The 25,953-nt window shown below is 40.7% G+C and overlaps 1 protein-coding gene across 2 annotated transcripts in view; it reads right to left on the bottom strand.

Moving 5' to 3' along the window:
• The window catches only part of yes1 (YES proto-oncogene 1, Src family tyrosine kinase), a 40,856-nt gene extending 15,676 nt beyond the window's left edge, over positions 1–25,180 (bottom strand). Inside the window, exons 1-7 of one of the 2 annotated variants that reach the window (XM_083889360.1) lie at positions 24,826–25,180; positions 10,726–11,016; positions 8,244–8,343; positions 3,745–3,843; positions 2,599–2,702; positions 2,192–2,341; positions 447–602 (exon numbers count right to left, since the gene is read on the bottom strand). In XM_083889360.1, coding sequence (XP_083745486.1) covers positions 447–602; positions 2,192–2,341; positions 2,599–2,702; positions 3,745–3,843; positions 8,244–8,343; positions 10,726–11,008 — 892 coding nt within the window. In that variant the 5' untranslated portion in view covers positions 11,009–11,016; positions 24,826–25,180. The remainder of the gene's footprint in view (positions 1–446; positions 603–2,191; positions 2,342–2,598; positions 2,703–3,744; positions 3,844–8,243; positions 8,344–10,725; positions 11,017–24,825) is intronic. The other variant, XM_083889361.1, reaches the window with a different exon arrangement.
• Positions 25,181–25,953: the final 773 nt, after the last annotated feature.

The following is a 25,953-nucleotide window of genomic DNA, read 5'->3' as shown; positions in this document are numbered from 1 at the left end:
AAACTCAGAGTTTCCCTCATTTCAGGGTTAACAGACTCAGAGTTTTCACTAAACCTGCCTTGTGAAACGGACCCCTGGTCTACATCTTCCGGATTTTATGCAGTCACTAAGCTGACAACCTTCATTTTAAATAAATGTCCAGTTTATTCCCATTAATTCCCATGGAAATTTTCCAATTTTGAAAAATCCCCAGAATTTGCAACCCTCATTGCAGCGTGAAACAGCCAACAGTTAACTGTACTAAAATATTGTCCAGGACTCAAAGTGCTCAAAGCTTCCAGGCTTTCAGACAAACACCAAACCGTGTTTGTTTGAAAGCCTGGAAGCTTTTTGAAAGAGAGGAGTTCGGTAAGCCGCATCCTTTACAACATACAGTTCGGGGAAGATCCTGAAGATTCTTGAAACATACAGTTTCGATACACTGCAATAGGAAACTGGTCTCTTACCCATCCAGACCTCTCCGAAGCAGCCTTGACCCAATTTGACCTCCAGACGTAGCGACTCTCGTGGGATTTCCCAGGCATCTTTAGCAAGTCCCTGAGTCTGAGGCTTCACTGTCGGGCACACAGTCGTCAGCCTGTAGCACAGACCGTCTGCATGTTCTGGACGGGAATGTAGACACGGACAAAGTGAGGTTTATGTTGGAGATTTTATCATGAATTATGTTTTGACAATCACTAATTAGCTCTAAATGCAAAGTCAACTGCAGAGTACTTTGATCAAACTGCCATGATCTAAGTGCACAGAAGTAGGGACCCATTATTTCCAGTAATTTATGGCAAAACAAACATTTATTTTTTTATGATCCCCTCCAGAGATCTAATTTTATGGTTATTTCACCATAATGTATTGAATTTCATTTCCATTTCCCTTCTGGTGAAACATACCCATTTCAATTCTCCACACAGAAAGAGTAAAATGGTCAAAAACCATTCTGCATCTGTTGCCTACAGTTGCTGTAAAACCTCTTAACTCCTGAATTTTGTTTGTATGCATACACGATGACAGTCAAGTTATCTTTAATTTTCTGTCTGCACTTCACAGGCTACACTTACTGGAACATGAAGGAGAGCAATTAGTGCTTTATTTACCAGTGTTCAAGTACATCAGTGAGTGAATTACATGAATTATGTGGAAGCGGGCAGGGCAGAGTCAACAACACAAGAACAGAAATTAAATATTTAAGAGTTACATGGCAAACATCCTTGTGTTTTTCGGAATTTTCTAGGTATTAAACTGTATTCACGGAAAAAAATATCTATTTTAACTGTTTGTTTTCATCAACCACAAACTTTCTGATGACAGTTTATGGGGATATTTTTTTAGCAAAAGCTGCCCAGATAAAGCAAATCACAGCAATTAACACTTTTTATTAGGCTTGAGTTACACGTGTTTCTTTACTCAGACTCTGTCATGAGTTTGGTGTAAAAAAATATTGATGCACTAAAATATTGTGATATTTCATGGTGTGAAAAGTGCAATCTCAATGTGGAAATATTCTTGACTGTTTTTTTGCAGTGGTTTTGCATTGTCTTTAAACCCCTGACCTTTAGTGGACCCCTCACTAAACTGTATATTGTTCAAGCATATTGTTCATTAATGGCACTTTTCCATTACACAGTTCAAGCACTACTCAGCTCTAGTCTATATAGTTTGTTATTGAGATTTTGGACATTTCCTTCGCTAAATGCGTGAGATCAATGTATGTTTTCAGGATTTTTAAGTATTTTTAACTGATCCATTTTGGCAGTGTCCGTTTGATTCTTGTGTTTGACGTCACTCTTCCAGTGACGACGTTCCTCTGACCAATCAGTGGTCGGCAGACTGTTCACGTCACATTTTAATATCAGCTCAGCTTCACTTGGAACCTTGTCAGAGCAGCCATGTACTTTGTACCATGTACTTTGTACTAAGTAAACACTTATTACATTGTAGAATTTCTATGCTATGATGAGTACAACTTTCCTAATTTTTGGTTTGTACCCCATTGGAAGATTCTTTGTCTCAAAAGAATAAAATGTATCATGTATAGGTCATAGGGTCCATAAAACATGAGTCTGAAAAAGAAAAACACACAACATGGTCTTGGAGCTGGAGGATTTGTCCAGTTGTAAACAACAATTTGTCTAAATGCTACCTCGCCACCAGGACAATGAGGATCGTGGGTGGTTACTGTTGAGCAGCTGTATACCTGTGTAATGTTTCACCAGCTTCTGTAGCGCCTCGAACTGGGCTCGAGTGGTGATGTAATAACCACCACTGTCCAGCTTTCTGATCTTGTAGTGTTTGACGTTGTCTCCCTTCACCTCATCCCAGTCCCGGATAGACAGTGAGTAGGCACCTAACAGAAAAAAACAAAAACGCAACAGGAATTATGTCAGAATGTGCAACAAAGACAGACTATTTGGGTTCATACATATATATATATACATATACATATACATATATACACACACACATACATATATACATGTATATATATGTATATATATATATATACACACATTTCCTTTAATGTATTCAATATAATAAAAACTAGGACAAGTCATCACAGACACCTTATCATGCGGCTGCTTTCAAAGAGAAAGATTCTCTCACCTTTGGTCGTCTCACTCTCTCGTGCCAGGAAGGTTCCCCGCTGGTTCCCAGGGAGCAATAACAAACGTTCCGCGTCTTTGCGACCCATTTTGCCAAAGTACCACCTGACACAAGAGTCACACAGTCAGTCGCATTCAGGCAGTGGAAAAAAAATAGAATTGGTTTAATGATGTTTTGACCTAATCCGGGCTGCAGCCAACAGTCATTTTCATAATCAGTTAATCCAGGGATTATTTTATCAATGAATCGAGTATTCGTTTGGTCCATAAAATGTTAATGTCAAAACAAATATCTATCAGTTTTAATGATTTCTTTGTCAAACAAAGCAATGAAACCAGAAAATATTCATATTAAACCAAATAATCGATTATCAATATACCTGAAGATTCATTTAGTAATCAATCATTGTAGCTAGATTAAATTATTTGGTTTATACTGATGACAGATATTCTGTCAGGATAAATTCAATTTACACTTTTTACACACTATACTTTTTATATGATTCTAATGAGAAACTTAAAAAATGTTAAAATCTCATGTTGTGCATTTTGAATAATGCATGACCCTACTGTCACTAAAGCTTTAGCTTATTCCATTGCATATACAGAAGTAGAGTCATTACATTACTCAGTCAATGTTGTGATGGGTAAATAAATAAAACCTTAGCTCACAGCCTCTTCCCTTCATTAAAACAAAATACATCCCAACAAGCTGTCATGTTAGAAATGAGCTGAAATGTTTCACCTCACAGGAATTTTACACATTTAACTGACTGTCACTCACTGTATAAAACTAAAAGGCAAAGTTAACCAACTGGTTTTTCTGGTGTTTTTTGGGGAGTGATGAGTAATGCCTATTAGCAAAAATTCTCATCATCCAATCCAATCCACTGACAAAACAGCTACAGGAATGTCATCAGTTCTCAGTGTTAATACAGCACCCCATTGTTTTTAGACACTCCTATGCATATGTGCTGGTTTAGTCACCATGTGACAGCTCAGAAGCATCATATCTTTCTATTCAGTGGAGAACTGACTAACCAGGGTTAGAAACAGAAAAAAAGGAGTGCACAAGAGAAAAGAAAGGTTTTGAGAAAGACATGGACAAAAATACACATGAAGTAAGAAAAGAGTGATGAGCTCTTACTCTTCAGCCTGTATGGAGTCGGCAGGAGCCACGTAGTTACTGGGGATGTAACCTTTCTGTCCTGTGTTGATGGAACGAGCCTCCCACCAGTCGCCTTCCCTGAAGAGAGAGAGGGAGAGAGGCCACAGAATATATTCATGCATAAAAAATGTGCCTGCTGTAAGGAAGGAATATTGATGGTTTAACAGGCACGAAAAGATAAAGAAGGAACAAGGTCACGTGAGGAAGACCTGGGGAATGGCAGCACCCTAGATATTCTCCCGTCCTTCGCCAGAAATTAATAACAATTAAACTATGTAAACTCTCCGTGAACGTATAGGTAATGTCGTAAACAGTCGGTGCTCTCACACAACCCAAAGTTACATGGCGTTATAAGGTCTGCTGTACAATGAATCAGGGGAAACGAAGTGTACAAACACGCTTGAAGACCTCAGCTACCATGGAAGCCAACTCCAGCAGCGAAGCTAACCAGAGAAACAACATGGGGGATATCCTCGCGGAAATTCCAAAGGTGAACACAACTCTGAATAAAGTGTCAATCGATGTATCGACAATCAAGGCAGACACATCAGAGCTCAAAAATAATGCGAGTGCTTTGCAAAATCGTCTCGGAGAGGCGGAAAGTCGCATCGGTGACATGGAGGATAGCACAGCCAGCATGGCTAATGAAAACAAAGTGCTAAAACAGAAAATGGAGCAACTATGGAGTCGTGTTGATGATCAGGAAAATCAAGGAAGACGCAAAAACATTAGGCTGATTGGACTGAAAGAAGGAAAAGAAACGATGAATACAATGAATTAATAAAAAATGTTATCCATGTCAACAAAATGTTTAATTTTGCCGTGTCGAATCAATTTAAAGACCCTCATGGACAAATTTTAGCTGTGGAAGCACTTATTAATGGAGTTAAAGTGGTACTTTATCTAACTTATATGCTCCAAACAAAGAAAACGCTTCCTTTTTTTTCATGAGGTCAATAAGATACTAGGAAATGTAGATGTCCAGATTATCTTGGGGGGAGATTTTAATCAAACAATAGATGACCATCTTGATCACAGCAAAAACAGAATAGGTACATCCACCAGAGACAGAGCAACATTGGATATTCTACGGAAAGAACTGGGCTTGATAGATATCTGGAGACTCGTAAATCAGAAAGAACGGGAATACACATTTTATTCTCATTCTCACAGATCTTTTTCACAAACAGATTTTTGTTGGTTGCTAGCTCACTGGTTGATTTGGTGATAGACTGCAATATAGGAGTTATAGCAATAACAGACCATGCACCCATTGAATTACTAATAGATTTGCGTTCTGATAAAGGTAAAGTTGGAAGATGGAGACTAACTACTATGGTTGTCGGTAGATAAATAGGGTTGAAATGTTTAGAGTGGATAATAGGGTGGAGTGGCTTTTTTTTAATTTGCTACTCTCTCAAAATTTGAGTTTGGGATAGTTTTTGCAGATGGATAAGAGTCTTATACTCAAACCCTAAAGCTGTTGTCTTTACTAACGGAATAATATCTCAGTTTTTCAGTATTACCAGGTCAACTAGACAGGGGTGCAGTTTAAGCCTACTATTGTTCACATTTTTTTAGAACCATTAGCTGCATTGATTAGAGTAGATTCAAGAATTAAGGGAGTCATTGGAGGAGGCAGAGAACATAAATTATTTCTTTATGCTGATGATATTTTGGTACCGAGTCGAGATCCGACCAGTTCTGTCAGTCTTACTAGAAATTATTGAAACGATTCTAAAGTCTCTGGTTATTGTATCAATTGGCACAAATCAGAAGCTATGCCAGTGTCTCAAAAATGTTCATGCAGTCAACTATCTCCCTTTAATTTCAAGTGGTTACCAAAAGGGATGAAATATTTAGGTATAGAATTAGATCAAGACATAATTATGACAACTAACATGGAAAAACTATTGGATAAAATTCAAGTTAATTTGGACAACTGGAGTAAACTACGTCTGACTTTATGGGGTAAAGTAAATACAATAAAAATGGTTGTAGCACCACAAATAAATTACTTAACTTGGATGATACCCACATGCATTCCAAAACAACAGTTAATGAGATATGACAAAATGATAACAATTTCTTTGGAATGGGAAAAAAACTCAAATTTGTATGGCTAAATTGTGTGAGTCTAAGTTAAGTAGGTTGTTCCCACTGATCAGGAAAATGGTCCAGTTGAATGTTATTTACAGCTACCTAAAATACATCATGAAGCATCAAAATGGTATGAAATGTGTCCTTGGACAGGCATATAGTATTCTCAAGCAGATATGGGAGAAGAATTTGTCTTGTACTCTGGATGAAAAAAAATGGGGAGGGATTCTTTCCAACACTGAAAAATATGTAAGAGAAGCCAGAGGCAAATTTATTCAGTATAAAATAATTCACAGATATTATTTTATACCATCGAGACTTAATAGAATGGGTTAACTTAACAATGATCTATGCTGGAAGTGTGGGGAAAAAGTGGCACATTTGTACATGCATTATGGGAATGTTTAAAGATCTTTCCCCTGTGGGAAAATGTTTTACATTATATAGGCTAATGGCTGAATTGTGAACTTCCCAGATCGCCAAGACTATATGTCCTAGGAGACCAAACAATGGTACCACATTTGAACAAACATATTTTTGGAATCTTAAAAACTGGCCTAATGACTTGTGCACGGACAATTTTAAGATGTTGGAAGGAGCCTCAAGCTCCCACACTGAATATGTGTAGAACTCAGATGATGGAAACTGTTGCATGTGAGAAGTGTAAAATGTTGGGGGAGATTTAACAGAGAAAATAATATGATAAGTGAACAGTGGGACAGTTTTGGTAAATGTATATCTAGAGAGAACAGCTAAACCATGCATAGATGTTCCTAATTGTTGATGTTTCACACTAAGGCCATGCACTTTGCCTGAATAATGGATCGCCCCTTGTCTCTAAATGTATGTTATTTATTGAACTGCATATCTACCTGCCTGTTTTATTCTTTTTGCTTGTTTCCTAATTTTTGTTTTTGTTAATTTTCATTTACTCGTTCATATGTATGGTTGTTTGTTTGGTTGTTTCCTGTTCATAACTATGTAAAATAATAACAAGTTCTAAAAAAAAAAAAAAAAAAAAAAAAAAGGAACAAGGTCACTTAATGCATCATTCAACAACGTTAGGAAACTGAGTCATTATGCTGCACTGAAACATCACCATTTATCACATGGATTTTGTTAACCGAGATGAATCAATGCACATCAAACTGCTTTTGTGACACGAATTACTGTAGCTGCACTTGTCACTTTACCACAAAAAAAGTTATGGGTCTGAACTGTCTCTCTGATCCTAAATGAATAACTTTACCTTAACCAGAGAAGCTGGTTATGGTCAAATATTCAGATACTATTTGAATATTTTATGGCATTACTAGTCGAAATAATGTAGACTAACTTCAGAGCATGAGAGCTAGTGAAGGTAGTGCAGGACTCGCAGCATGTTGAGCAAATTGGATCAACTGACAAAATGCATCCAAAGACCCTCATAACATCTGCAGAATATACAGCATGTTGAGCTTAGAGTAGCTTCAAGATGCAGTCAAGAAACCTCTTAAATTTCATCACACGTCATCGACTGACCAAATACTTGCTGTTGCTGCCTTGTGATAATAAATGCACCACAAATTAGGTAGTTAGTTTTTTAAATCAATGCAAACATTGATAAAACATTATTCAGGGTTTTTAGTGACCTCTAATAACGTGTAAAACATTAATTGAATATTCATAGGCAGAAAACTAATACGCAAGATAAACTGCACAAACCTGTCCTCATCCTCCTCCACCCACCTCTTCTCTAACAGCAGATTACAGTTTCATTGCTGCAAATGCAGCATGAGCACAGACAGCGGTGGAAGTGGGTGTATGATGAACGAGGAGAATAGAATTTGTGGAGCACATGGTGCTCTGTCGTTTTTCACACCTGTGCACATCTGGGAAAACGTTTTTTTGATGCTCTAGTAGTCTGCTGTCCAGAAGGAGCAAGTAGAAATGCTCTTATAGCAGCAGACCACTGAAGTGCAGCTCAGGAAACAAGGACATACTAGGTTTTTGTTTTCATATTGTGGACAAACCCATTACAAATGGCAAGAGAGATGACATACACAAGAGAATCACAACGGCTTTGACAACAACTGAAACGTATTAAAATGTATATAAAAAAAAAATATTCATACTCTTAGCTGATATACATATAAATGTGTAATCATATTATTCTGATGAGATTCACCTTCAAACATATTTTCAATCTATTAAATACTGGAGCAGATGAGTGTTTCACGTTGCCAACATCACAAATATTAACAGAAGACATAAAGAGTGGCAGGAAAAAAGCCAGATGGCCCATTAGAGGAACCATTAACCCCGACAGATTTCAGCCTCAATATCAGACCCCAATACTATGAGAGATTAAACACACACACAGCAGAAGTAGTACTCACGTGTTGTTAATAATCTGGAACCGGTCTCCTTTCTTAAATGACAGATCATCTGATGTCCTCGCTTCATAATCGTACAGTGCCACAAAAAATGTAACACCACCTGAAATGAAGAGAGACCGACCTTTATAGGTGTGCATGTGCTTCCTTTAATAGAGTTTTATCTAAAAGTGTAACTTCAAACATAGATGTTGGACAACTCCTCATTTTAAATATAGTGTTTTATTAAATGTACAATACTTTCAATACAACCAGCTCCCTAAATTTTGAAATATTTCCAGAACACATCATGGAAACTGTGTTTTCCCCCCAGTAAACATCAGTGGTTTGATTTGAAGTGATCATTTCATCTTTTTTGGAGGCGATAAAAAGCATTGGCAAATTCTGCAGTTTACAGTAACAGAGTATGGTGATATGTTAATCTTGTGGAGGAAATTGAACATGAAAGATTAGATCCACAGCAGCTCCTCAAGCCAGATTATACTTAAACCAGTGTGTGTATTTATTCTTTGATACCAGGAATCATTCTCGTATGTTGTCAGGATTTTGACATCGTTCAAACTATGGCTAAATCCATAATACCACGTTTTCATTTGAAAAAAGAAGTTTCAGATTAAAAAAAAAAAACAATCTCACCTCTGCAGTTGTTTGCTGCAGAGGTCGAGAAGAACACGGATTTGTGTCGACACATATCACAAGGTTTAACTGAAAGTAAGTGTTAACAGAGCTTTTGTTCACAGCTGGTAGTCTAGTTGTAACCGATTACTGATTATTTTTTTCTGCTGGTCCAGACACTAGACTATTAAATCATTGGACAGAATCTTCAAGTTTCCTCACAGAGGCCAACACAGAAGCAACAGTATAAGAAATGGCCAACAGAAGGGCGAATTGACTGGTTGCATTAAGACCTGAATTTGAATAGAGGTCAAAGGAAAAATTAGCCCACTACCTACTTGATTTATATCATCAGTAGATGAGTTAATTGTCTCAATCACTAGTTTTTAGTTCTTTGACGGTAAAGATTCTGTAAATTGTGTCCCCGTTAAGAGGAAAATAGATGATAAAGCGTTACTGGATCGGCTATCAGACAGATACAAATCCAAAAGTCCAACATATCACATCAAAAATGTGAATAAAAATCAGCTACATCATTTTAGACGAGTCATGTTGTGGGCTTTTTTATTTCTTCTTTATGGGAGGAGAATATTTGTTAAGGAGCTGGAGAATTATGTTTTTAAAATAGCTTGAAAAGGCACAAATGCGTTGATAATGGCTTCATAGTTTAAAGGGTCTAATAAAAAAAAGGTCTGAATCGGACCGATATCAGTATATACTGTAGTTTGTCATATCCAACATGAAAAAGAGGTAAGTGCCATCCCTAGTTCATATGAGTAGACACCAACATGACTGATGGCTGGTATCGTCCAACAGGAGACTTGTAGATGTGAATTTCACTGGAGTTCTATTTTTTTTATTTTTTTAAAGCAAAAAAGAAGAAGCTCACAGCATTTATTAGCTTCTCAGTTTTCAGAGCTCTACAACTCGGGGGTAGTTGAATCAACCGATTCATTGATTGGGTCAATTATTTGGGCCTTTATTTGTCATTGCTCTCATAATCAGCATTGGCCAATTTATTATTTATTCATTATATATAGTGTACATAAAATATGTATTATGTTTTATCAGGGAAATGAATCCAAATATATGGGCCTAAAAACCTTGGAAAAAATCCCCATCGCCAAAACAAAAACCCATATTGGTCGACATCTTGTATCAAGGGCAGAATGTATGCACTTTTTAACTCATGTGGATATAACCTGTGACGCATTAACTGGCCATAATAGCAGGAATTCATTCATTCAAATCATTCATTAAAACTTTATTCTTGAGTTAAACTCTTGTTGGAAATAAGAACTTTTAACTAAATCCACTGAATTCAGTAAATGCAAAGGTTTCATTTGGATCAGGAGTAGTCATGCTTGCTGCATTGCTTCCCACATTACAGACCTATTTTTGGATTCTGTCTGGCCTTGATGTTTAGGCTGACTCGTTTCAAATGTCTAATTTGCATAACATCTGCTGCTCATAACTTCCTATGTGTAAAATGTTCAACTGGGTATATTCTGAACTTATGCACCGATTTGAACACAATAACAACATAATTAAAAGTTGTAAAATGGCAGAGAAAACAAGTTTGAGAAGATCATTTCAGAAGTATTTAGTAGAGGAGATGTATATCCCTCCCTGAGGATTCTAAAAAACAACAGTACAAGTTTAGACTTTTCTTCACATCTGTTTGTTTGTCTGTCATGTTTTTGTCTTTGCGTTGCCTTTTCACCTCTTTCCATGCCCTCTCTGGGACCCTGAGCTGAGTTTCTAAAAATAATAAGGACATTTTGATCAGGATGGGAAAACTACTAGAAATTTTTCAAAGCCCTGGTTCTGTGTTCCACTGTGAAACCATCAGTTCTCATATCAGACTCACCTGTGATGACCCCGGGGAAGGGACTGCTCACAGCCACTGAGGTGAAGGACGAGGAGGCACCACCAAAGGGTGTCATGGTTGAAGATGCCCCACCAAAGGGCGTGAGGGAGACAGCATTACTGTTGTAGCTGTTGTTGTGTGTCTTCATAGCTGGCGAATGACCCATCAGGGTGGGGTCGGGCCCATAGTGGCCCAAGTGGGAGTTAACTGGCGTTGCATTGGCGTTGTCGGGTCGATACTTCAGCGCTGGGGCCTTCTCCTCTTTACTCCTGACACAACCCATTGTCAAGCCTGAAAGACAGGATGGAAAACAACAAGCTGTTAAACCGCTGACTCAATCTATGGACATGAAGAAATGTATAGATATGAATGACAACGACGGCTTTAGTTCATTCATTTTCAGACTGTTCTAGCCTGGGTGAACCCAGCCAAATCTGCCAGTGATTTGATTTCACTCTACAGAAACCTGGCCAATTTCAAAATCTATTTAAAAAAAATTAACCAATCTCGAAAAGATTTGTTCTCCTTGCACACAAGTGGAGGGCTTCATGAAATTACGACAGAAGCAACATCTAGCAGCTTTTATATACCGTACATCCAATATGGAAGCCACTGAAGTGCAGCAGTCTTCTGATTCAGCTGTTGCTTACCCTGGGTGAGATGTGTTCTGGCATTAGCCAGGCTCGGCTAAAGAAGTTAGACACCATTACTAGATAGCCAAAATGACATTGAGATGGAGTCTGGCATTAGCGAGGCTTGACTATTACCCAAACATCCCCCAATCATAGAACTCCGTCTTAAAAGGGTCAGTATGTAAGAATTAGTGAGACCTAGTGTTGTATCTGCAAACTGTTACAAACACAGGACACTTGCATTCACTTTCCCAGGTGAGTCACAAAACTACCAAAAGGATGCTCTTATTTATTGTCTGCATAGTAAGGGTCTGCTTCAGAATTTTAAATGCACAATCAGACTGCTGTGGAAACACTTGTGCGTTTCCATGCATGTTGCATGTTGGTTTTGTCAATGGTCATGTAAACATGTTAAGCCCAATTTATACTCCTGCTCAAAGTGCTCTGCGTAGGCTACGCAGAGTCCTCTGCGTCGACGCAGAACCTGTCGAAGAGCCTCTGCGTCGTCTCCGGGTGCACGGAATATTTTTTAAGTGTCCGTCAAGGGACAACGGAGACGGCAAGAGCTGAGATTGGTCCTCAGGACAGGCCCGAGCGAAGCTGCTCTGTGCCGGCTCACAGTGAGCAGCGAGCGACCGCAGAGGGCGGAGCTTAACACTGCCGACTTCGTCGCTGCCGAACTATAAATACGTCATATCTTAACACACACAGCACATGTTTAGACTCAAAATGGCCAATTTCTCGCCTCAAATTATCTTAAAACTGCGTTCCGGGACACAGAGAAGTGACAAACTGCAGCTGTTTCAACAACAACAGTCTTTCTCCCTCGGACGCCATTGCTCACTGTAACCAAAAGCACAACAACCTTGCGCAGCGACCCCTACTGATCGGGCGGGAAATTGCATCGTCTATCCGTCACCACGACGCAGAAGTATAAAGGCTCGAGTGGTCTACGTGGTGACGCAGACGGATAACGCATTACGCAGTCGGAGAAGTATAATGTGGCCTTAAGTCCGACTATAATCAAGCTAGTCTTAGTGGGACAAACATACAGTCTGACTTGTTGAAAGTATTTCCTATTCAATCACAATTATACACTTGGTGGTATCCACTCTGCGAGAAAACACTCTGTTACACACTGGACCTTTATAAGTCCAGTGCCAACTTTCAAAGAAGAACAGGAACAAGATTAGACCATTCATAAATCAGCAGCAATCATCTTATCTGCTCCTACTTTGTTATGCGGCTGAGAATGTGTCACAAATACAGAGAAATATGTTGGGATGGTTGTTCATACTACAATAGCTTGAAGCTTGTCAGAGGATCACACCGTTACCGGCATTCAGAAAACAAGGAGCCAAAGCCAACGAGTGACCTCACAAGACTTCACAAGTTCTAACAAGAGCGAGAGAGAACAACAAGCTGGCCGAGGTAGAAACTAGATCCCATTACGGCCTTAGGTAATTTTAACTCTCCCCTGTGATCACACTATCACAAACACAGTTTTGAGAGGGACTGAACCAACAGAGGGGGGGATTCTGGAGCAAAGAAACCCTCCACCTCATTAGAGCCTTCTGTGTCAGAGGTACCTCACAGCATGGAGCTTTTTTATTCCACAGCTAAAGCCCAATTTATACTTCTGCGTAAAGTGCTCTGCGTCGACGCAGAGCCTGTCGAAGAGCCTCTGCGTCGTCTCCGACTGCACAAAATATTTTTTTAGTGTCCGTCACTCCGTCAAGGGACAACGGAGACGGCAAGAGCTGTGACTGCTCTGTGCTGGCTCACAGTGAGCACCGAGCGTCCACAGACGCGGAGCTGATCCCCGCCGATAACGCCGCTGCCAAACTATAAATACGTCATATCTTAACACACACAGCACATGTTTAGACTCTAAATGGCCAATTTCTCGCCTCAAATTATCTTAAAACTGCGTTCCATCACACAAAAAAGTGAGAAACGGCTACTGTTTCGACAACAACAGTCTTTCTCTCTCTTTCTTGGACGCCATTGCTCACTGTAGCCTGAAGCATAACAACCCTGCGCAGCGACCCCTACTGATCGGGCGGGAAATTGCAGCGCGTCCGTCACCACGACGCAGAAGTATAAAGGCTTGAGGCGTCTCCGTGGTGACGCAGACGGATAACGCATACGCAGTCAGAGAAGTATAATGTGGCCTTAATAGTCAAGGCATGGCTGATAAAACCAATCAAGAAGCAAATGTCGCCTGCATTTTTGTTTTCAGTGGTTTCTGATGAAAAGCAGCATTTCTGAACCTTCTCCATTTTCAGGGCTTCAAAGCGACAGGGAAGTGTGGATTACAGGTGTATTCAGAGCAGAGTTGATGTGTTTTTAAATGAAAACAGTCGCTCCTCCCTCGACTAGTGTTGTTTCGGTCGCGAACGATTCGTTAGAAAGAACTGGGGCCTCGTACGCAAAAACGAGCGAGTATTTAGGGAACGCAAGGATTTACTTGCAAACGATGATAAGTGGTTCATAAGCCGATTTCGTTCAGGAGCGTGCCAGTCAACCCTGAGCCGAGCCATGCCAGCTGTGTGAGACGGAATCATCCGAATGTCATCCAAAGTCCCATACAATGCTGTTACACAGGCCAACATTAAAGCGCAATTTTCAGCGAGAGCCGGCTTTCCTAATGTAATCGGAGCCAATGACTGCTCACACGTTGCTATAGAAGCGCCATCACAGGATGAATTTGTTTACATTAATAGGAAACATTTTCATTCCATCAATGTTCAAATCATGTGATGCGCAAATGCAGCTAACTAACATCATGGCAAGGTGGCCTGGTTCAACGCACGACTCTTCAACTTCATTATGACTCACAGCATGATTGGGAACAGGTTGGAGGCTGGCACAGTGTGCGATGGGTGGCTTCTGGGTGAATAACTAGCCTACGCTGTCGGTAGTAAGGTAAGTATACGCACTCGCACCTGCCACCAACTGTTTTAATTAAATATTAATAAATTCAACAAAATAACTGTTAAATATTATGATATAATGCTGACTACACTTTATACATGTTCAAAGTATCCATATAAACTCGATATTGAACACAGAATACCTGAACTCATAAATTTCTCTCTAGTTTTTAATAAAACTAGTTAACCTATTATACCTTGTTAAATATCGAACCGTCAGGGCTTCATAAACAAGGTAATGACGCAGATACACACCAAAAAAACAGCGTTAATAGGAACTTCCGGTCTAGTTCCGCTTTAACTAATTAATAATAATGGTAGACAGCTCAAAATCAATAGGGATCATCTACAGGGGGTATGTGACCCATAAAAAAAGAAGAAAATTTAATCTCAAACGCCTTTCCAGTAATCGCGTTAACGGCTAAAATCTGCGGACGCAGACACAGACGTGGACGCGTCCCATATGTAGACCAGTGCAATGCACATTTGGGCATGTGCACATTCATATATGATGTTTTTGGTTTTCTTTATTTTCCGCTGGTGAAATTAGAGCTACAGAGCTTTCTAAAGAGCCCCTGATTGTCTCCCTGTGTTCAGTATTCATGTTAGTAAAAGTGGGCGTAAAGTTGGAAATGTCAGTCGTGGCGCACTTCTGCATTAATTATTTGTGAGAAATAAAAAAAAAAAATTCTCAAAAGTGTTTAATATCCTGCCATCATTACGCACCAGCTATGTGCAGCGAATTGTATGACCTGTTGCGGTCACTTCGCTTCGGCGGTGAGCAGAAACCCTCCGCTTCACCTCCACCTTGAGATCTGACCGTTTCTTTTTAATCTGTGTGTGTGCGCTGCTCGGATCCCACGGCATTTACAGCCACACACACACGCTCCCACTCACATATTTTTTTTTGTCATATTTATCCCTGTTGACAGGGTCCATCCATCCATCCATCCATTATCTACCGCTTTATCCTCCACCAGAGGGTCGCGGGGGTGCTGTGCCTATCTCAGCTGACATTGGGCGATAGGCGGGGTACACCCTGGACAGTTCGCCAGTCCATCGCAGGGCCACATAGAGACAAACAACCATTCACTCACACTCTCACACCTACGGTCAATTTAGAGTGACCAATTCACCTAATCCCCATATCGCATGTTTTTGGACTGTGGGAGGAAGCCGGAGAACCAGGAGAAAACCCACGCACACACGGGGAGAACATGCAAACTCCTTGCAGAAAGGCCCTTGTTCCGAAGTTGTCTCAAACGGGCCTCGAACCCAGGAACCCGGGTCTTCTTGCTGCAAAGGCAAGAGTGCTAACCACTACACCAACCATCTGAATTTATCCCTGTTGACAGGGTACCAAACAAAATCTCCCTGTGCATTTTCATTCATTCACTAGAATGTCTTTCTCAGACTGTGTGAAATTCCTTTTCTTTCCTTTGTTCATTGCGTTATTTGATCAAAGAGGTGAATCTCAGGGCCTATTTAAATTAATTTGCATATGTAAATGGGGGCGTGGACAGGTAGTAGTTTGGCACCTCTGGCGCTCAATTCCACGTTGATTTGATTTGATGTACAAAAGAAACGTGCTTGGATCCATGCCTACGCACACTTTGATACATCTGAATTTATTTGTGCGTACGCCAAGTTTCAGTAGGAAATCCACGCAAGTCTTTGTACATGAGGCCCCTGATCTTTTGAGTGAACAAACCGACTGGGATCAGTTCATGAACTGATTCGTTCCTTTATTAGTTCAGTTGAGCTCAGCAGCGAGCGTGTCTGCCGGGAGTGGAACTGCAGCATTCTGTGAATCACTTGTAAAGTCGTTCGCGCTGTCAGTCACTCACTGACCCGCGAACGTACTGCACTCAGGGAGGACGTGAGTCACGTAGCAGAGCACTGGGCTCTTGCTAAGCACTGAACGAGTCGGTGAACAAATCTTTTGAACGAATCATTTTAATGAACTGATTCTAGGGATTCAGTACACTCAAATGAACTGCCGATCCCATCACTACCCTCAACCCCTCACTTCAGTCTTTAGGATTTTTTTTTTAAATGAAGCAGTGGGTGGTTTTAAGTATCAGAACTACACAGTAATTTACACTTTAATTGTTTAATGCTACCATTTTCATGCATTTCTTCTCTGCTGTTTTTCATTGACAGTATAGTTTTAAGATGAGCAACTTAACACATCCAGGTGTTCCATAAGTAGGTAGCATAGGGGACATTTGGTAGTATTTTTCTTTTTGTCTGGTGAAGAAAACAACAAAAATATGGCCTTGGCTTGTGAAGGGCAGCACTAAACCCAATTAGAGCCGGCTCATACTGCTCATGGCTGCAATGTGCAGATGTCCACTGGAGTCCGTGTTTCTTCATCATGCTATGATTCACAGAGACAACAAAAGAAGACAGTATCTAAGGAAACTTACTTGAGGTTAAATGAGGAAGTCCACCAGTACTGACACATGCACAACTTAAGCCCAATTTATACTCCTTCCTAAAGTGCTCTACGTCGGTTACGGTAGACCCTCTACGTCTCCTTTATCGGAGAGCCTCTCCATGAAGCCAGAAGCACAACAACCTTGCGTAGGGAACCCTACCGATCGGGGCGGGAAATTGCAATGCGTATCTGGCACCACAACGGAGAAGTATGAGGGCTCGAGGGGTCTCCGTGGTTACGCATTTGGATAACGCATTACGCAGTTGTAAAAGTATAATGTGGCCATTAAGCCCAATTTATACTCCTGCGTAAAGTGCTCTACGTTGGTTAAGGAGAGACCTCTACATCGCCGGATAATATTTAAGTGTCCATCACTCCGTCAAGGGACAACGGAGACAACAAGGGCTGCGATTGGTCCTCAGCCAGTCTCTGGGCGGCAGTTGGATAACGAAATTACGCAGTTGTAGAAGTATAATGTGGCCTTTAGTGCTCAAAGAATACCAGAACATACAAAAGATGGTGATTTGCTGATGAGTAATTGCTGCTACTGGAATGGAATGCTAGACTGATGCAGACCCTCATTTAAGTATGAATGGGACTGCAGGCTTACATGTGGTGATGCAAAGTGGCTCTCCGCGGACGGAGAACCCAGTATGACCCAGCCCTTAGAATCCACACTCAATCTATGGATCTACTTCTTCAAACAGCGTATCAACTTCCTCACAAGATGAACATTATGAAAGTCGGAGCTGAAGCGTCAGAATCGGACAGTTAGATAAATGATGGAGAGAGCAGGATGAATGTAGATGAGATATTATGGCTATGATGGTGAACAGATTGCACAGACATTGTTTCAAGCTCAATTTGTCATGTTTGTGCTTGGAGTGTACTTTGTCTCACTAAGGTTGAGCAGACGAATGATGCCATCATTCATAAGTCAATAAAGTAAAACAACAACAGCTGACAGCAGAGGTGTAGTTGTACAATACAAAAAATATAGTTCAGAGCACACATTAGATTTTTCTGTCACTAAACGCAGACAGACTTTCACGTCAGCCTGCTAACATGCACAGTTGTCTCGAGCAGATCTCAGGGAACACACAGGGCATGTGAGATTTAATGTAAACATTTTCAGGGCATCAACAGTCATTCCTGAATTGATATGCTAAGAGAGTTTGCATTCAAACGAACAAGCTACCTGAAATTGTCTTGTAAGGCTTGATGAAGATATTTAGTAAAAGTCTCTAGTCTCTAAAAATACCAACTTCGTTGCTGCTCCTCTCAAATGATCTGAACTCGATGATGTTCTATGTATGATACGCTGATGTGTGTTTGCAAGAACAGTGCAGGTGTGCTGCATGAGCGATGTGGGGGAAAAAATAGGCAAGCATATCCCAGGCTAGCCATTGTTAGCACTACCAGCCAACAACTTCTACACTGTATTTGGTATTTATTAATTTACACCTGGGCCTTTCCTACCATTATCAGTCAAAATATCTACCACGAAAAAGCTTAATTATGTCATTCGTCTATAAACTAAAAACATAAACATTTACCACAACTCCACAAAATCTCAGTGGAAACCACCAACGTCGGAACAGAGGCCAACATAATGGTGACATCACCTTTGACCTTCTCTGGATGCACATGTCAACAACTGCCTGCTTCCAAATGTCCAAAGCACTTAGTTGCCTGACCCTACAGCTAATGCTTCAGCAAACGAGCAGCTGACCTGAAAGAAAACACGGTGAAAGAGTGTCAGTGTAGTTTAAAGATGGTGTCAATGGTTGAACTCTTTGCAGTGTTCTGGAACCAAATGCCCGAGTGGGACAAATCCAGAGACCAGATTAGTACTGTGTAACTAACAACACAAATTCCGTTCCAACACACACTGTAGGTGGAATCTGCTTTAAAGAAAAAACAAACCTGTCATCATTATCAACTAGAAAAATGGGGCGCAACGACTTCCCAATGGATTAAACACATGTAATTATCAATCTATCTGGACACAGATAGGACCTTCCAGCTCTCAGTGGTTTCACTTTCCATTCATACAACTCTGATTAATGTTCTTGAATTCTGTCATGTAATTAAAGGCTGAATATGTTAAAATCTCCCCTCTCCTTAATAATTGGCAACCTTTCCCATTTACCAAATAATGCACCCAGAGGATTTGCTCATAAAATGGCCATGAATAGATCACAAGCTTGAGTGAGCCCACGGGGTTGGCACATGGTCTGGCCCGTCAAATTGGTTCAACGCCCACAATCTTCACTTTGGATTCCTTCCTCTTTGGCATAAAATGCAGAATGTGGCCTATTGTGAAATCCAATAGGGAAGTCATACTTAAATGTGGGTTGATAATAAAAAGGATAATTTTTATAGAAATAAATAAAAATGTCCTGTTTTTAATTATAAAGGTTGACTTCTAGCTTATTCTTTCACAAAGAGGAGGAGCTGGGGCTGTTGTTGACACTCAACTCCTGAAATTAATAACTTCTAGAAATCGATCCTGAGCGTTCTAATTAACCTCTAGAAGATAAATTAAGACAAAACCTTTCAAAAAAAAAAAACTGTCAATCTTTTGAACCACCCACAGAGAAAAACTTCCCTTCACACATTTCCCTCCTGCAGTACCAAAGAGAAAGGCTTTCGCTTTCCCCATTATTCAGTCCCACCTACCCTTTGTTATGGACAAAGAGTAAGCACATTATGGTGCTCCCCCACAAACTCACAATCCCCTGAGGTACACAACCTCATACACATGCTAACACGGAGCAGCACAAATGCTGATCAGGGCACAGATGCATTTTTCCTCACAGTGGAGCCAAAAAAAAACCTGAACAATCAATCAAACCAAGTGCCACAGTTCAATATTCAGGACAACCAGATGCCTGCACACACGGGGGCAGATTAACAACCACAGCTGGTGCAAACACTGACAGTTTTATGACTGCAATAAACTAAATAAAACCACTGAACTACACTGCATGACAGTTTATGGACAATGTTACCTAGAACACTTCCCAGAGCATTGAGGAATTGATTGGTAACAAGGCTATTGCTGGTTTTGGTCAACCAATGTCTTGTCCTAATGTGATAAGTTTGAGTTAGAAATACAAAAAACCGAGAAACAAAGCCGACACAAACACACACAATGTTTTGTTCTTGTGTGACAAATTGAGTTACGTAATGATGGCTCAATTAGACCTCAAAACAAATCACAGGCAAATTAGTATGTGTTCTCTCTCCCTTCAGATGGTTTCCTCAATAAAAAATTAAATTAGCTGAAATTCCTTTAGCAAAACCACAGGAACAGTAAAACACCACTTCATACACAGATGCGAGTCATGGATCACAATAAAAACACTCTCTCAATATTCATCTAGTCGTCATGAATGAGAGGAACAGTTTGATGTAATTTACATAATTATACAAACGGAACAAAGTTAAATCAGTCCCTCTTGGATTTGTGATTAAATTTATATAGACATACAAGACAACATTACATTTTAAATTAGCTTGGAAATCTAGAATAGCTATGAAAAACAACTTCAGTCCCAAGCATTAAGTACTTGAGTACACAAAACGCAGTACATGTTTAAATAAGTGCTGGGGCCAAACTAACTATTAAGGAGACGCATGCTGCCGCTTCCCACAGTGCCCAATACAAACAATAAAGCTGCAGAGCTGCAGGAGGGAAGCTGTGGCTGTAGCTATCTGCAGGGAAAATTCTGAACACCAGGTGCTGCAATGTCAAACGCTTGACTCCACATTTTCTGGTAGCCCACAGGTGGACAGCTCACATATTTTATCATAATATACGTTTCATTCTTATTTGAAATCAGGGCTTTTAGATACAAATGATTGAATCTAACACGCTCTCCAGCGCCACATCAAAAGTGGACTGCATCCACATTGACACACCTAAAAATCACATGGCCATTCAGGTCCACTGTATGTGCGAGCTGATGTTAATAGGAAGTGAGTTTCACCTCTGCAGTTGTTTGCTTATGGAGCTTTTCCATTATGCAGTTCTGGCACTACTCTAGAACTACTCAGCTTGACTCGAGTATAATCAAACCTGCCATTTAAAAAAAAAAAAAGAAACAATTTTTTTACAGAGAGCTGTTGTCCGCAAAAATACACTGTGGTCCAATGACAGACCTGGGTGTTCCTGCGTATTTGGTGACAAGAGGATCCAATGAGAGCTGGACGAAGAAAACTGGACGCGTATAAAAATGGCATAACTGCAGTTCCGTGCAGCCATGATGTGACGACCCTATCCATGTTGAGGAAGTACTATGAAGTAATGGAAAACAATGTGCCTGACTGTACCCAAACTGAGTAGAGTTGAGTAGTGCTCGTATCTGTATCATGGAAAAGCGCCATTCATTTTAAGTACTACTTACAAGAAGAAAAAAAATGGTGGAAAAAAACAAATATTATTTCTCTAGGGAAATCAACAGAAGGTGAAACTGAGAGTAAGTTTTAAGGGAGCTTTACATTCATAGCAATTCAGGAACCAAAGGCAGGTAAACTGTGTTATTGTTTTCAAAGATCTCCAGACTTCTGCTCGTCCACACTAAAATGTCGCTCCTGTGTTTTCGTACTAACACAGGTGGTAACTATACCACTGCATATATATGGTAAGGGTGTCTGTTTGTTTGAGGTAACTATCATGAAATTTTCAGAGAAAACAAAACAGTAAACTCTCAAATGCTTCTCTGAAAGTGTACAGCATGACACAACTGTTACCTCCCATGGCTGCTCCGATTACTCAGATAAAATGCAAGTCCGGAGTAGATCTGGGAGAGGCTGTGTGACCTTTGAGCTACTGTGTTGTGTAACCTTTGAAGTCACTTGAACAAAACCATGTCTTTGATAATGTATATTCACAAACTAAACAACAGGAATATGTTTTTTCCTTCAAACACTTCAAGTAATACTAACTTAGGTTGAGGATCAAACATTGGTGTGAAGTAACATCATCACTACAAATGATAACATGCAACTGTGAAGAGTAACACTGGGGAGTGCTTGGACTATGACAGGAAGTGTGAGCAACTTTGTAATTTTGAGTATTTCATTATCGCATTGTATTTAACACTGGTAGTGAAGACTGATGGCATTATTTCTTTGGGACACAAATCAAAATCTTGATTTTTTTTTTTTAGGGGCACTAAAAATTTCAGGGCCAATATTGATACATATTACTAGTTAATGAGGCAGATAGCCAATGCTCATGCCCCATCCAATTTGTATCAGGATTAAAATGCACAACAGATAAGAAACATACAGGACCACAGCACGATCTCACTGCCCATCTCGCCGTTTGCCACCGTTTGTTTTGTTTGACGTAAAAGTCAACAAAAGAAGGCGGAGTCAGACATACACTGCCAATAAAACCGATTTTCTCCTCCGCATGTATACTCAAACTCAAGTTATCCGATCGCCTGTCTTAATCGGACTACGGCCTTAGCTTGATCACTTCCTATTAACATTAGCTCGCGCACACAGTGGACCTGAATGGCCATGTGATTTTTAGATGTGTTAATGTGGATGCAGTCCACTTTTGATGTGGCGCTGGAGAGCGTGTTAGATTCAATGATTTGTATCTAAAAGCCCTGATTTCAAATAAGAACAAAACGTATATCATGATAAAATATGTGAGCTGTCCACCTGTAGGCTACCAGAAACTGATTACTGTGCATGTTGTACACGTACTGTCCGAGTATCTGTGTGTAAACCTCAGCACATGTAGTCTGCAACCAAACAACTGTGACAGATAAATCCTGCGCATAATCCTGGAAAAGTAAGCTGATGATGAATGATTTGCCAACACAGGCCACAACTGCAGAGAAGTGCTGCAGTACCAGAGGCTGTGAACCATTACTGAAGTGTAACATGGTAATAGCCCTGACACACTCTCTGAGGCCTTGCTCAGTCTTATCTTCAGGGCAGTCTGCCATCTCTGCCCATCACAGTCAGTGGAAGGGGCCAGCGGAGGAGGGGAGGGGGAGGAACTTCCTTCCGCATCCATTCATGCTGTTGAGGCCACCTGCTGTGCCTGTCAAAGGGTCTAGAGTAAAGGCTGGGATATAAAAACCAGCCTCCATCTTCAAGCTGTAAAGCCCAATTTATACTCCTGCGTAAAGTGCTCTGCGTAGGTCACGTAGAGTCCTCTGCGTCGACGCAGAACCTGTTGTAGAGCCTCTGCGTCGTCTCCGGCTACACGGAATATTTTTTAAGTGTCCGTCACTCTGTCAAGGGACAACGGAGACGGCAAGAGCTGCGATTGGTCCTCAGGACAGGCCGAGCGAAGCTGCTCTGTGCCGGCTCACAGTGAGCACCGAGCGTCCACAGAGGGCGGAGCTGAACACCGCCGACTTCGTCGCTGCCAAACTATAAATACGTCATATCTTAACACACACAGCACATGTTTAGACTCTAAATGGCCAATTTCTCGCCTCAAATTATCTTAAAACTGCGTTCCGGGACACAGAAAAGTGAAAAACGGCCACTGTTTCAACAACAACAGTCTTTCTCCCACGGACGCCATTGCTCACTGTAGCCAAAAGCACAACAACCTTGCGCAGCGACCCCTACTGATCGGGCGGGAAATTGCAGCGCCTATCCGTCACCACGACGCAGAAGTGTAAAGGCTCGAGTGGTCTACGTGGTGACGCAGACGGATAACGCATTACGCAGTCAGAGAAGTATAATGTGGCCTTAAAAGAGAAGAGCTCTTGTTCTCTGTGCACAAACACATCGCCGACTGTGGATATTCAGAATGTGAGAGACACAAAACACTATATTTGTTCAATTTTCAACATACAAGTGTCACGTGTAGGGCCCTTTTCACTGTGGCACAGCAGCTTGAAAGCGTCTAATGAGTCGACTGTATTGATACTGTAGAGTCCTTTTTGTGCCACAATGACACTCGAGGAGAATTCGAGGATCCTCCTGTTGACTCAAGTCCCAGCCAACACCACCTGTTAATACTCCTCACTCCTGTGCCAACAGCCCTCTCCATCCCAGCTGTGCACGTGCACAAATGTGCGTCTGTGTGACGACTGTCCAGTCAATTGAGGCTGTACTAATAAAGGGATTTCAGTGGAGGAGGATTACAGTGGCACCAGAGTATAAAAGCACACCAACACATACTACATTAACTCCCGCACAACACCACAGCAGCACTCCTGTACTAACAGCATCGTAATAACTGTTACTATTGAAAGAAGTTTGGAAAATTAATCCTTTTTTTCTTCACCACTATTGGCAAATAAACCTTTGGTTGTTCCATTTTTAAACATTCCATAATCTGTACCAGTTAAAATCGAATACATTCATGTTGGGAACAATTGATTTGATTGTTATTTTCGATGACCCCGTGTAGTGATTCTCTATCTTGCTTTTAGTTTTTTACTGAATTAAAAATGTAAATGTGACAGATTGTATCTTCATCACAAACTCTACCAGGAAAGACATGCATGTCTCTGTGTGTCAGGGAAAAGTGAGGTTCAGCCTAAGTTTGGAGACTCTTCTGTAATGCAGTTAAAGAATCACAGCTGAGGCCTCGAGCAGCTGAGTGTGTGTGTGTGTGTGTGTGTGTGTGTGTGTGTGTGTGTGTGTGTGTGTGTGTGTGTGTGTGTGTGAGTGTGTGTGAGTGTGTGTGTGTGTGTGTGTGTGTGTGTGTGTGTGTGTGTGTGTCACTGGGTGAGGCAGACACAGAAGTGGCTCAACTTAATGTGAAAGCAATGTACAAACTAACAATGAAAGTAATTTAACTTGGAGCTACGCATAAGACAATAAGTATGATTGTTAACGCTGTATTGTTTTATTTCGTGGATAAATCTGAATCAAGGCTGCGTTCCAATCTTGTTCCAGGACGCTTTGGCGCTTGTCCTCATTATTGGAACAAGACGAGGCCCACGCAGGTCGGATTTAACAAAAGTCCAGCGTTTCAATACAATGTTAACGCACCGAGGAAACTCTGCTGAGATGCTTCTCTAACTAACTCTCCAAGTGTCACAGCTCCACCAGGCCCCGCTCCAGACACAATTTAACATTAGTGGAGAGCACTTCTTACCTTCAAACCGACCTCAGCAGTGTAGTAATGCGGCTACATGCGTCCTCTGATCTTCTTCCACCACAGGATTTCTTCCTCGATTTCACGATAATCCAGATACGTGTGAAAACAGCCGACTCAAGCAAGATCTCTCACTCACTCTCACTCACACGCACACTAACGTGGACTCTCAGTCTGTCCCATACCGATTAACTACTACTACTAACCAGCCCAAAGTCCTCCGCTGGAATCCCGTGTGTTCCTGTAGAGACGAAGAGACGCCGCCGGCTGAGAAAAGGCTGCTTAAATGGCGGAAAAGCAGCGAAACAAACCATGTAAAATATCCAGGAATCACCGCCTGCTCTCAGGTCGAGGTTGCCCGTCGAAGACACACAACAATAGCAGAACAAGGACCGAGAAGCCGACGAGGCCAAAGAAGGAATCATGCTGCGTTCATGGGACTCACATGGAACTCGTTTTTTTCTTATATCCACGCGTAAACGCCAGGAACCGTCCCTAAGGACAAAACTGTTTTTAGTGTTTATGTTCCCATTCTATTTGTCCAACATAAATTAAATATTTTCATATCGTTAGTAGTTAGCCTGTAAAGTATCTGAAATCTTAATGCTCACATTTGGGGATCAATAAATCAATATTTTGTGCTCTTTGTTGCGATATCTCGTTTTATTATTTTTAATATATAAATCAGTGTAACATTTAATCAGTGTCAACCTCGACTTATTTTCCACGTTTGACAAAACAAAGACGTTAACCAAGTGTGTGTTTTTTGTAGCTGTTGTTTTGAACAAAACATTAACACAACATAAAAACGTTCTTTCAGAGTGTTGGGTGTTTCACAGACTTTATATTTACAACGGCTCTGTCTATGGTCATGTTGGTAATTTCCGATAACATTGAACGCCACACCATCTCCCATTGAAAGGCTTTCCCAATGTCCAATATGGCCGACGTCCCGGATAGATAAATATAAAAGCATCCACCCCACTCCACAACCAATATTAATAACTTTTTCGTACGTTGTTGAGTTACTAAAACCGTCTAGAATAAGTGGTTATGTTTTTTTATTTATTCAGACATAAACGCATTAGTGTGTTGAACTGTTTGCTGTTTCATTATGCAGATATTTGG

The sequence above is a fragment of the Microchirus variegatus genome (genome assembly GCF_963457635.1).
Source record: "Microchirus variegatus genome assembly, chromosome: 5".
NCBI lineage: Eukaryota > Metazoa > Chordata > Actinopteri > Pleuronectiformes > Soleidae > Microchirus > Microchirus variegatus.
This window is presented reverse-complemented; position numbering and strand designations above follow the sequence as displayed.